The 12,187-nt window shown below is 46.8% G+C and overlaps 1 protein-coding gene across 3 annotated transcripts in view; it reads left to right on the top strand.

Annotated features, from left to right (window-relative positions):
• LOC144112662 (M-phase inducer phosphatase 1-B-like) overlaps window positions 1-12,187 on the top strand; it is a 179,030-nt gene that overhangs the window by 121,496 nt on the left and 45,347 nt on the right. For all 3 annotated transcript variants that reach the window (XM_077645472.1, XM_077645473.1, XM_077645474.1), the window contains 2 exons: window positions 4,298-4,393; window positions 6,565-6,711. In XM_077645472.1, the coding sequence (XP_077501598.1) occupies window positions 4,298-4,393; window positions 6,565-6,711 (243 nt within the window). The remainder of the gene's footprint in view (window positions 1-4,297; window positions 4,394-6,564; window positions 6,712-12,187) is intronic.

The raw sequence follows: 12,187 nt of genomic DNA, 5'->3' as shown, positions 1-12,187 counted from the left end.
GCCCTAAAATCGCATTGTGACCCCTGGTGGCCCGTATGAATTTACCGTCATGCCTTCTGGCTTCTGTAATGCTCCGGCTACTTTTGAGCGCATGATGGACAGCATTCTGCGTGGCCTGAAATGGAAGTCGTGCCTGTGTTATCTCGACAACATCGTGATATTTTCGCCCGACTTTGCCGCTCATCTGTCCCGGCTGAAGCACGTCTTAACATGCCTTACGGACGCCGGCTTTCAACTGAACTTAAAAAAGTGTCGATTTGCTGCTCGTGAGCTGACAATTTTAGGCCACGTTGTGTCAAAAGAGGGCGTCCGCCCCGACACCGCCAAACTTCGTGCTGTGACTGCGTTTCCAAAACCTACTTGCATTAAGGAACTGCGCAGCTTCCTAGGCCTCTGTTCCTATTTTCGACGTTTTATTCGCAACTTTGCGGTCATTGCCGCCCCTTTAACTCAGCTTCTCGGCAGCAATGTGGATTTTTCGAGTTGGTCGCCTGCCTGCGACGACGCCTACAACACGTTGTGCAGTCTCCTTACGGCACCACCCATCTTGCGTCACTTTGACCTGCAAGCCCCAACTGAAGTACACACGGACGACAGTGGCATTGGCCTCGGAGCTGCGCTCGCCCAACGCAAGTCTAGATTCGACGAATATGTTGCTTACGCCAGCCGCACCCTCAGGAAAGCTGAATCCAACTACTCCGTGATGGAAAAAGAGTGCTTGGCCATTGTCTGGGTCCTTGGAAAGTTTCGACCTTATCTCTATGGCCGTCCATTTGACGTGGTCACCGACCACCATGCCCTATGTTGGCGTTCTCCGCTCAAAGATCTCTCCGGTCGTCTGGCTCAATGGGCTCTCCGTCTCCAAGAGTATAACATACGTGTCGTATATCGGTCGGGCCGCAAGCATCCGGACGCTGATGCCCTGTCCCGCTCCCCGATACTGGCCGAGCTTGCCAGCCTCTCCGCCCTCGAATCCTCTGCGCCTTCGCTCACCACCTGCGACATGCCTTCTGATCAGCGTAAAGATGAATGGATTGCCTCTCTTCTTGACTTTCTCTCCGACCCATCTAAGCCTTCAGCATCCCGCGCCCTTCGTCGCCAAGCTTCACATTTTACAATTCGCGATGATCTACTCTATCGGCGCAACTATAACTCTGATGGACGGAAATGGCTTCTTGTCATCCCCCGACATCTCCGGTCCCAAATCTGCACCTGTTTCCACACTGACCCACAATGCGGCCATGCGGGAATCTTCAAGACGTACAATCGCATCTGTCTCCGGTACTACTGGCGAGGCATGTATAATTTCATCCTCAAGTACGTCCGCTCCTGCCCGTCCTGCCAACGCCGTAAGCAACTGCCTCATCAGTCTGCTGGACAGTTGCAGCCACTGCAGTGTCCTCCTCGCCCCTTCGACCGTGTTGGCATCGATATATACGGCCCTCTGCAGTACACCGCTGCTGGCAACCGCTGGGTCATTGTTGCCATTGACCCAGTATGCAGAAACCGCTGCGCTCCTGGCTGCTACAGCTCGTAAAGTGGCGTCCTTCATTTTGCAGCGCTTTATACTTTGCCACGGTGCTCCTCGTGAACCCCTCAGTGACAGAGGACGCGTATTCTTGTCTGATGTCGTTAAAGCTGTACTCGCCGAGTGCAGTGTCATTCATTGGACTTGTACAGCCTACCATCTGCAAACAAATGGTCTAACTGAACGATTTAATCGCACTCTGGGCGACATGCTGGCAATGTACGTTGCTGCCAACCACACGAACTGGGACCTCATTCTACCCTACATTACGTGCGCCTACAACACTGCTACTCAGTCCACCACCGGTTTCTCCCCATTTTTTCTGCTGTACGGCCGACATCCATCCGCTCTCATCGACACAGTTCTCCCATACCGCCCTGCCTCACCTGAGTGTACAACTATTTCTGAAGCTGCCCAGCACGCCGAAGACTGCCGTCAGATTGCACGGTTGCTCACAGCAGACACTCAGGGGCGCCAAAAACTCCGCCATGACGACGGTCAGGTTGATCCGGATTTCCCACCCGGTTCACTCGCCTGGCTGTGGATCCCTTCCACTGCTGCCCCCTCTCAAAGAAACTTCTTTCGAAATACCATGGCCCCTACCGCATCCTGGAGTGCACATCCTCCGTGAACTACCTTATTGAGCCCCTCACACCGTCTTCCGATCTTTGCCGGCGTGGTCGCGAGACTGTGCATGTCCAACGACTCAAGCCATACTATGACCCGGTTCTGTTGTCGGCACCCTGAGTCGCCAGGATGGCTCCTTTTCTCCCCGGAGGCATTGTGAAGAAGAAGGGCATCATCCTATATTGACTGAGGAAAAGAAGTAGCCGCACTGCCATCGCTCAGACCAAGCGCCTGCTGACCTGAACATACGAGAGACTTGATCGCCACCGTGGTTTCGCCGCCGCCTGAGCGTTAACCTAAGCCCCCGTTACAATATTTTTATTGGAGTATTCATGAGTTTTACTGGGGAGACTAAAATATATCCAGCGTGTTTCTTATTTATCTGTCTGGGTTGTAAAAAATTCTCCTGCACAAAGTACTTGCCTGTTTGAGCTCAAGCATAGATCGTGGGGTGGCTTATGATAGTCTGCATTTTTCAGTAAATAATTTAAACATTGGAACTTGCCTGAATTGTCCGGAATTGGTGAAAAATTGCAGTCTTCTGCTTGGAGAATTTTCGTCTAGGCGAGTGGAGCAGCAGATTTGATAGGCTGTGCCATCTGGGGTGCTGCGAGACCTACCCCAGCTCTGAGCAGGGATATTGGTTGCCTCGCAGTTCACCAGATGGTGCAGCCTCTCAAATCGGCTATCCCGCTCGCCTTGATGAAAATTCTGTGTGCAGAGAACTCCAGTTTTTCACGGCTTCCATGACAGTCCAGGCAATTTCCAATGTTAAATTATTTATCGAAAAACGCAGACTATCATAATCTACCCTGTGGTCCATGCTTGAGCAGAAATAGACCAGTGGTTTGCGCAGGAGAATTTTTTCCAACCTGGACAGATAAACACTGAACACCGTGTGTGTGTGTGCGCGTGTGCGTGCACGCATGCATGCGTGTGTGTGTGCGTGCGTGTCACTTGACATGTTTTGGGGGAATACAGCATTCTGAAGATAAAGACATTGCTTTTTTAAGTTGAAAGAGGCCAAAAATGAAGCAACAGCGAACTTCATGCATTGACAGAATTTTTTGAGCATGAATCCGAGAGAGAGGCTAGGCAATGGCAATTCACTTCAGAATAGTGACCATGGTGTCCCTTTCTGGTGTAGACGTCACCAGTTTCAATTAAGTGGCGGGAAAATTTGTAAGTGCAGTTTTTTGGGCTGTAAATGCGTCTTGTGCTACTGGGCAAGCATCAGAGTTCAGAAAGTCATATAATTGATTTTTAAGAATTCAATGAGATTCAAGGATTCTAATGCGTGAACCTTATAGGTGAAGCATGCAAAGTCTTTTTACGCTAACATTTGAAATGGTGACGTAATCGCTGATTAAAACTGTGATGATATTCAGATTTCTCCTCACAGCTCGGAAGATGCGCAGAGAAGCTTGGTGATGATGCCATGGTTAGGGAAATTCCATATTTCCGCTGGCTTCGCCCACACCCTGCCATGCATTGTCAGGTGCCACTAAACAATGCTTCATGGCCTTTACTTTTGGTGAAATTTTTTTGTGCTGGAAATGTACCACTGTCATAATTGATGTCATCCTGTGGTGCTCACCCAGTTTTGTGTGCTGTTGAGGAGCCTGAACTCCCTCACAGCTTCATTCAGCAATTACATCACCATTTCAAATGTTAACACAAAAAGACTTTGCATTCTTTACCTGCAAGTTTAACACATTCAATCCCTTTTAAGTTCACCAAATTGTAAAACCTCTTCAGTTGCCCTTTAACTCCAATACTGCTAAGGGTCTGCATGTGTTTAACCAATTCAGTGTGAAGACAGAATAGGCTGCCTTTTCCTCGTTGCAACTTCTAGCTGGAAGTGAATGGTTCTCGGCCAATTTTTTTCATATTTTCAGGTGCAAATTCAACTACTATAGTGTACTGCAGGCTTTGTCATTGCCTTAATTGTATATGGTATGCGAGCATGGAGGACACAGACAGACGCTGGGTTGTGCTATGTTCTATCCTTAATTGCCATTCATCAAGAACATTTGCTGTAACTACTGTTTGCTCATTTGTGGGAGCTTTCCGATTGTAAATGATTCAGCCGATATATCACTCTTTTGTGACTGGTGCAAGAGTAATAATTTTTATTTGCAGAGCGTGTCCTGGGATGACCACAGTGGTGCTGGCGCCTCTGGCTGCACTAGTAGCAGTGAGGATGGCTTCTTGTGCAGCCTCGATGACTCGTTCCAGGTGGGTGACCTTGCTTGAACTTCCTGTGAGCTCCTGGTGCATGGTCCTTTTTATTTTTTTTGTTTAGTGTACATTGCCAGCTCACATAAGTGGTGGGCATACTTATATGCGGTTGAGCCCACTTAAATGACTCCACTTAAAACAAACACTTGCTTAGTGTGAATGAAGCCAACATGGCGGTTGCGATGCACACTAGGTCACCGACAGATAAAATGAACGTTAGTGGAAACAAAACCTGATTCAGCGAACACGCAGGTGTTACAAACTTGTTCTCAGGGGCCTACCGTATTGAAACATAACGAACATAAACATTGAAACCTTGACGGCCTTCATGTTTCACACGAAAATTATAAACAAGATGCTGCTTTGATGAATGCGAATAAAATACAAAAAAACGGCAGACGATTCAGTGTGGTTTTCACTTTGGTTTTCACTTCAGTTTCGGTTCGAGGCTCAGTTTAAGAGGGCAGTGCGGTAGCAGTGTGTTCTGGATCCGTTGTTCATGGATGGAAGTTGATGAAGACGACATCAAAGCACAGCAAGAGAGATTGGCAGTTAAACATTTGGGACGTTCAGCTGCAGTAATGGCATAGTGGTCTAATGCAGTGGCCAGCGGTGCTGATCTGTTCACGCCGCCATGGGATTGAAAACCACTCGGGGCCATATAGTGTTTTGCCATAAAGTGTTTTGCATAGTTGGCCATAAAGCCTGCTGGCAGGTTGTCCACAACCCAGTGGGCTACTTGCTAGAGGCTTCGGTCAGACAAGAACAGGCAAAATTTGAGACTGGAGGTTTTAGTGCTGGCGCACTAAAAAAGAAAGTGTGCCACATGTGTGGATGTATGTGTATGCACTCCTGGGGTGCGGTACATCTATTGCTGCCACTGTCCTCCCCCATGGTGAAAAGTATGGGAAGACCTTTTACAAATGAAGTATACTGCTAATGTCCAGTAAAGTGTCCTTCTTAAACTTACCAGACTACAAATTTAGTTCAAAACACATTGTTATCAGCTGTGTATCTCTCATGGTGCTTAGGATTTGTGTTTGACAGTACTTGGGCATGAAGTAAAAGGCAAGCACTTTACTGCAAAGCCTTGCAAGTCAATGTGCTTCACTACAGCCATAGGTCACCTGTTCTTTCTTGGCTATTTTTTTAAAATCTTAATTGTGTTGTTGAACAGGGGAGCAGCTTCGTAGACATCTGGGTTCTGCGCTCAAATTTAGCTGTTGGTTTCAGACATTATATTTAGTCTCTGTACCCACCTCAGCAGTGGAAATAGATGGCATATATTTTAATAATGTGCTGTGTATGACTGACCTCATCAAAAGATAGATATATATTACACAACTTCTTCAGCTGTGAAATATGTTGGATAATGTTGGAAGATAATATAGGCTGCCATTTCTGAGTTTATTATAATATTCTCAACCGTTCATAATCCCAAATGTTTCTTTTTAATAACGAACTTGCTGTGAATGAAGATGGCTGCAGAAATAACTATTAACTTCTTTAGTTTGTGCAGCTGGTGCACCCTAGTCGATCATTTGTTCTTTCCTGTGAAGCTGCCACGGTGGCTCAGTGGTTATGGTGCTCGGCTACTGAACTGAAAGACGCGGGCTTGATTCCAGCCACGGCGGTCACATTTCATTGGGGGCAAAATGCTAGAGACTCATGTACTATGCAATGTCAGTGCACGTTAAAGAACTCCACGTGGCCGAAATTTTCCGAAGCTCTCCATTACAGCGTCCCTTATCGCTGGAGTCTCTTTGGGACATTGAACCCCATAAACCATAAACCATCTTTCTTGTGAAGCCGCCATGGTGGCTGAGTGGTCATGGCGCTCGGCTGCTGGCCCGAAAGACGCGGGTTCGATCCCGGCTGCGGCAGTCGAATTTCGATGGAGGCGAAATTTTAGAGGCCCGCGTACTGCACGATGTCAGTGCACGTTAAATAACCCCAGGTGGTCGAAATTTCTGGAGCCCTTCACTACGGCGTCTCTCATAGCCTGAGTCGCTTTGGGACGTTAAACCCCATAAACCAAACCAAACCATCTTTCTTGTGAATGGTCTGGGGTTGGGTTAACCTCTAAATGTTCTTAAAATAAGCTGACCTATGCAATTACTGCTCAATATGTCCAAAAGTGCTGATTGCTTTTTTTTTTGCTTTTTCAGGAGCACGAGCCTCACCTGCCTGGCCCAATTGCAAAGCTTCTCCACTCACCCTTGTACCAAGCATCTCAAACACTGCTAGCGAATGAATTGAAGGAAAATGTTCTCAATCCCTGTGAAAACTCGCCTGCCTGTGGCTCGTCAGAAGAGGTGGCTGAACATTTCACTCCAGAATTTTTGTTCTTTTCCTTCTATTTTGAGGCTGACTTGCAGGAAAGAGATCATATGTTAATCATATTGTTTGTGCACTTGCTGATTAACTATTAACTCACGTGAGGCCCTTTCAGTCATAGTCAGCACGTTTGTCTTTCCTCAGTCGCGGTGGGTATGGGGTGGCATCCCAGGGCCATTGTTGTCTGTAATAACTCCTGACCAGGTCTTTTATGGCCTGATGCCTTGCTGCTACAGATGAAAACAGTCTCGGTGTCATCTAACATGCTGTGCTTGAGTTCGATCAAGAGAGGGCAGTTGTTTTAAACTGACGAGAACTTTTGCTCTGCCTTCTGCTAGAGAAAACATATTTCATGAGGAGTCCGCAACCACATCTTCTGACAGTCTGCATCTTAGTGCGTGTGCCTGAATTGTCTATCCTGATATCTGTTTGCTGGCCACTGCCCTCATAAAAAGGCATGCTGACTAAAAGAAGGCATTGTAGGTCAATTGAAATAACCTATATTGGTTATAGACCAGGGCACGGAATAAATTTGAGCGCCACCATTTTGAAAGTGCTGCGGTGCCATCTGTTCAACGTGGACTTTTGGGCTGCCATGCAAGGCGACATGACACAGGGCACACACGGGAGCACCGGCTAAATGGCTCTATGTAAACGCTGCATGATGCCGTAATTGAAAACATAATTTGCAGTGATCGAGTTTATAATCCTGCGACTTTCAGTGAGGCCGTTATGTCCAATGGTGATGGGCTTTGCAGGCCCCTTGGCGAGTGCAAGAACTTCACATGCGATTTTCTCAAACCATGTGTTGTTACAGGTCCGCGAAACGTTGAGGCGTCGTTTTGGCACTTTAAACCTCATAAAACCAAACCGAATGATGAGGCAGAGTTCAGTATGCAGCGAGCATTACTACGAGCTGTTCATGCTTGCCCTTTTCATGGTAATGCAGGAATACCTGTACAAATAGGTCTGATATGGTTTTGTCAAGCCACTATCTCAAACCCTCTGAGGCTGGCACTTGTTGCGAGCTACGAATTACGAATGTGCATAGCTGCAGTACTGCGAAATCCAGGGTATACAATAATGCAGGGAACCCTGCCGAAGCATTACCTACTTAATAGCACTTAAGCACTTGATCTACAAATGAGAGCCAATTCCTAGCGGCATAAATGTGCTCATGGAGGATCGCCCTACATGACGAAATTCATTGCGTTCTATCGGTCATACCGCAAGCCACCGCGCTGTTCCAGCATGACTATATAAGTCGATGCCGCTAACGAGTAAACACAGGAAATCAACGCTGTAGCTTCGGGCTGCACGGGCACCACTGCAGTGAACTCAACATCTGCAGGGAGGAGAGCGGCAGAGCGACTCCCAGCAAAAAAACAGGCTCTAACTCTACTAAGGAGACGTTTATTCACTGCGTCCCCAATGCTTAAAGCATATCAGCATGTTCCCATAACACGGTCGCTGAATGCTAAACGTATCGCGATGACCACATAGTTAGGTTGACCGTTTCAAACAGAATACTTACTCGTGCTTTTGTACTTGCCTCATCTATGCAGTAACCCATATTTCATACAGGTTGGCATTTTTAACGCCCGATGGGAAACTATGCAGGCTGAACACTCCGCAGTGGCAGAGCTCTCGACGCAGGTCGCGCACATCGCACACAGCACTCCACAACCCAGCTGTTTCTTTTCCTCTGTCTGTTAATGCATGCGTAGACAACGAAGTGGTACCCAGAAGACTTCTTGTACTTCCAGGAGGATGACACGGACATGTTTAAGCACTCTGAGAGGTTACAAAGCTTGCTTGTTGTGTATGGCGCAAAGGCACTTCATAGCGTATTGGCAGCCCGGCAAAAGATGGTACCTGTTGCCTGGGATTGAGAGTACACGCGAACCGGTCCCAGTGCGAGAGTATCGTATTCTCGTCTATAAATACATACAGTGAAACCTTGTTAATTCGGATAATTTGAACTAGGAGTGCGGTCCCAGCCAACACCCATGTAAGCCTATGGCGTTGGACACTTGTTAGTTCGGATATGGGCGGGCTCGCACCGGTTAATTTGGATGGGGAATCGCATTGAAATATGACCAGTGCAACCAGCAATTATTCAAACAGACCTCCCCGAACTCGAATTGCACGAAACCATTGTGCCAACGCATCTCAGGCGTGTGCGCTATGGCAGTCGCGGCGACGATCATAAGTCTTCCATTGCCGAAATTTAGCTCAGTCGCATAATTCCAGTTTTGTTTTCCTTGACTTCACGCCATCCCGTGGCTTCCACTGGGTGTGCACATCAGCCAATCACACTGTTTCAGATGCTGTTTGGCGTGTCGCTGGTTTATTATTTTTATTTTGGAATAGCGTCGCGCCGTTCTAGTGCCGACTATGCATATTTCCCTTGCTTCAATCCACATGCTTCTTTTGTTTTTCCAGTACACTGAAACTCGCTTTTCACAGTCCATGCGGTGAAGCATGCTCAAAACGTGAAGCGGCTGTTTGTGAAGAGGCAGCACTGCTACTGCGTCGCGCTGCGAAAAGGCCCACAGAGGCCTTTAGGATTTCTGAGCAATTTTTTGACATCCCCCAGCTGTATGCGCATATCAAAGCACTTGACGAAACCTTGAAAAATCCATGTTGTCGCATAGTTTTTATTTCTGATATAGACAACCATCATCCAGGCATTCATTAGATAAAATTACTGTGATGCAAACAGCTTTCAGCAGTTTTCTTGGCACCATTCAATAATTCGAACACTTTTTTTCTGGTCCTTTGAAGGTCGAATTAACGAGATTTTACTGCGCTGCAAATGTTTACTGCTCTCTCTGCAGTAGCATGCAACACTTACAGGCCTAAAATCCTAGAGAGCCTCAGCGTTTGTCACAAGATGATTGGTTAAACATTCCAACATGTGGTGCAAGATGCCGATTGGCATGTAGAGCTCAGTGCGTGTCCATTGTGCATCATTTTATAGTCAAGGTGGAATAAGGGTACAGTGTGAAAATGTGCCTCATTACCTTGTGTGGGTTACTGTGTGCTATTCAGGTTTAAGTGCCTCAGCTTTCTAGTACCATGTGTCCCACCCAAGGAGGTTATATGTATAAATTTTCTGGAGTGGAGGAGGAGCCCAAAGGTGACGTCGACGTGCCGCCATCTTGCGGTGGGCAAAACATACAGGCGGCCGCATTGATGGCAGTAGCGTGGTCGAGTAAGCGGCGTGTTTACTTGTTTTTTTATTTACTGCGTGGTGATGCCGCATGGATTTACATCGGTGTTGGCTCTCATGAATGAATTCTAAGCCCACTATTAGCGTTCTGACAAACCATGGTTGGTTCGTGCGTCGCGTTCGGCTGTGCTAACCGTGTGAAGAAGACACCAGGATTCACGTTTCACAAGTAAGCCACAGTTTTTCTTTGTTTGCTTTAGCTAGTGCATGTGGGTACCGTAACAGGTTAGACTTGTTCATGCATTTCTTGGTACTCAATTTCGCCTGCTGATGCTAAACAAGCACTTGCAACATAATAGTTTTGTTAACGTGGGTCGCGCTTTGCCAGTCCCTCGTTCATTTCGTGCTCGCTGACTTGGGAAGTATTCATATTTTTTTTTGCCTGTCCTCTTGTATCACCTCTGCTTCTGTGCTCGTTGTATAGCATGTATTGCCTCCTCGTCCGGCGCTTTGAGCAAGCAAAGCGCCTAAAGGCGTTCGCTTATGGAGTTTAGCGGCCGCATTGTTTAATTCACTCAAGGCAAAATCGAAAACACTTGTGGATCAGATGAACGCTAACACACGCAAGGCTTTCAACACCTCATTTATTACTCGTGTGTCATCCTGTCCCTCTACACATGCGAAATGGCCTGTACAATACATTGCTGATTACAGGTTTCCCAAAGAAGACGCGCTGTGCTCTTCATGGGAGCTTGCTGTTCGTGAAGAGGGTTGGAGACCGAAAAATGGAGACTGACTTTGCTCAGTTCAATTCGACCCCGCCTGCTTCGACAGAACTGGGCAGACAACTATAGGTTTATAGGTTGCAAGAAGGTAGCATACCTACCATCTTCCCAGCATATCCAACACATTAACAGAAACCTGTGAGTAACTGGAAATGCTTCTTAATTTTTGGAATGCTACCAGAAAATAACAAAGTAATAAACGAACTGGTGACAGCTTTTATTCAAAGCAACTGTATACTCAGTGGAAAGTTATGTTGTTAATTTTCTGTTCTGTGCAGCAAAAAAGAAAGCGAAATCCTCCCAGGACTCACACAGCGCCATGAAGAAGCAGAGGAAGTTGATCCTGAACCTGTATCTCCAACGAAAGATTGGTACCGGCAGAGTGTGAGGACCAGGTCGAGCAGTTGAAAAAGAAAGTAAGAACACTCCAACAGAAGAAAGGCAGATTGGCAAAGTGGTATGATGCCACTCAGCGAGGTGCTTGCAGAACTTAGACAAAAAAATCCTTTCAGAAAAAGGACAGGAACTTTTTAAGCATCATTTTCACATGACAGCTTCTTTGGACCGCAGTGGACAGTGGGTCCAAAAAATATCCACCCGAGTTGTGCGCCTTCGCATTAGCGATGCATTTTTATTCGCCAGTGGTGTATAAATATGAGCGATAAAAATTTAATAATGCTTTGCCCACACTGCGTGAATGGTACAGGTCTGTCAATGGCGAACCTGGGTTCACATCAGAAGCATTAGACTTCTTGAAAAATGTGGTGCAAAGCCGAGAGGAGCCGCTATTGGTAACACTCATGGTAGATGACATGTATCAAAAAGCAAGCTGGCATCAGCAGGTGTAGAAGTTGTCTAACTTTTGATGTAGCGCCATCCAACTTTAAATTTACATTGGCAACTTTATATCCAACTTCACATTGGCGCGATGCCTTGGTGCCAACCTCAGCCTCTGATCAGGCAGCCTGAAGACTTTCTTCAACCATCCATCGGACTATAATTCTTGATGCTTGCTGTATGTAAAATTAGTTAGGAACTGTTTAGGGTCAGTTGGTGAGCTCGCAGATTCTGAAGGCTACTGCGCTAAGTGGTTGTTTATTGAGGCACTGGAGGTGTTGCAGCGGAAGGAAGGACTGCATCTCGGGAACAAGTTAACAGAAGTCCATCTCGAATGGGAGAAAAAAAAGATGAGAGTTCAACTTGCAGTACAAACCTTGAGCTCTTCTGTCGCTGATGGACTGGACTTCTGTGAACCAACCTTGAAACTGCCTCAGTTTAAAGGTGCACATGCCACAGCAAGGCTCATTCGCATTTTTGATCGGCTGTTTGACCTTTTGAATTCAAGGAATCCATTGACACGGTCATATCGGGCTGCGCTGCGTGAAGACAATGAAGCTTCATTGCATTCCTGCAGAAGGCAGAAGAATATACCCAAGGATTGTGTGATGCATGTGGGCGGCTGATAGTTCAGGGAACAACGAAAACCGGATTTGT

The sequence above is a fragment of the Amblyomma americanum genome, chromosome 1 (genome assembly GCF_052857255.1).
Source record: "Amblyomma americanum isolate KBUSLIRL-KWMA chromosome 1, ASM5285725v1, whole genome shotgun sequence".
NCBI classification, from domain to species: Eukaryota; Metazoa; Arthropoda; class Arachnida; order Ixodida; family Ixodidae; genus Amblyomma; species Amblyomma americanum.
The sequence above is the reverse complement of the archived record's forward strand: the minus strand, read 5'-3'. Positions and strand labels throughout refer to the sequence as shown.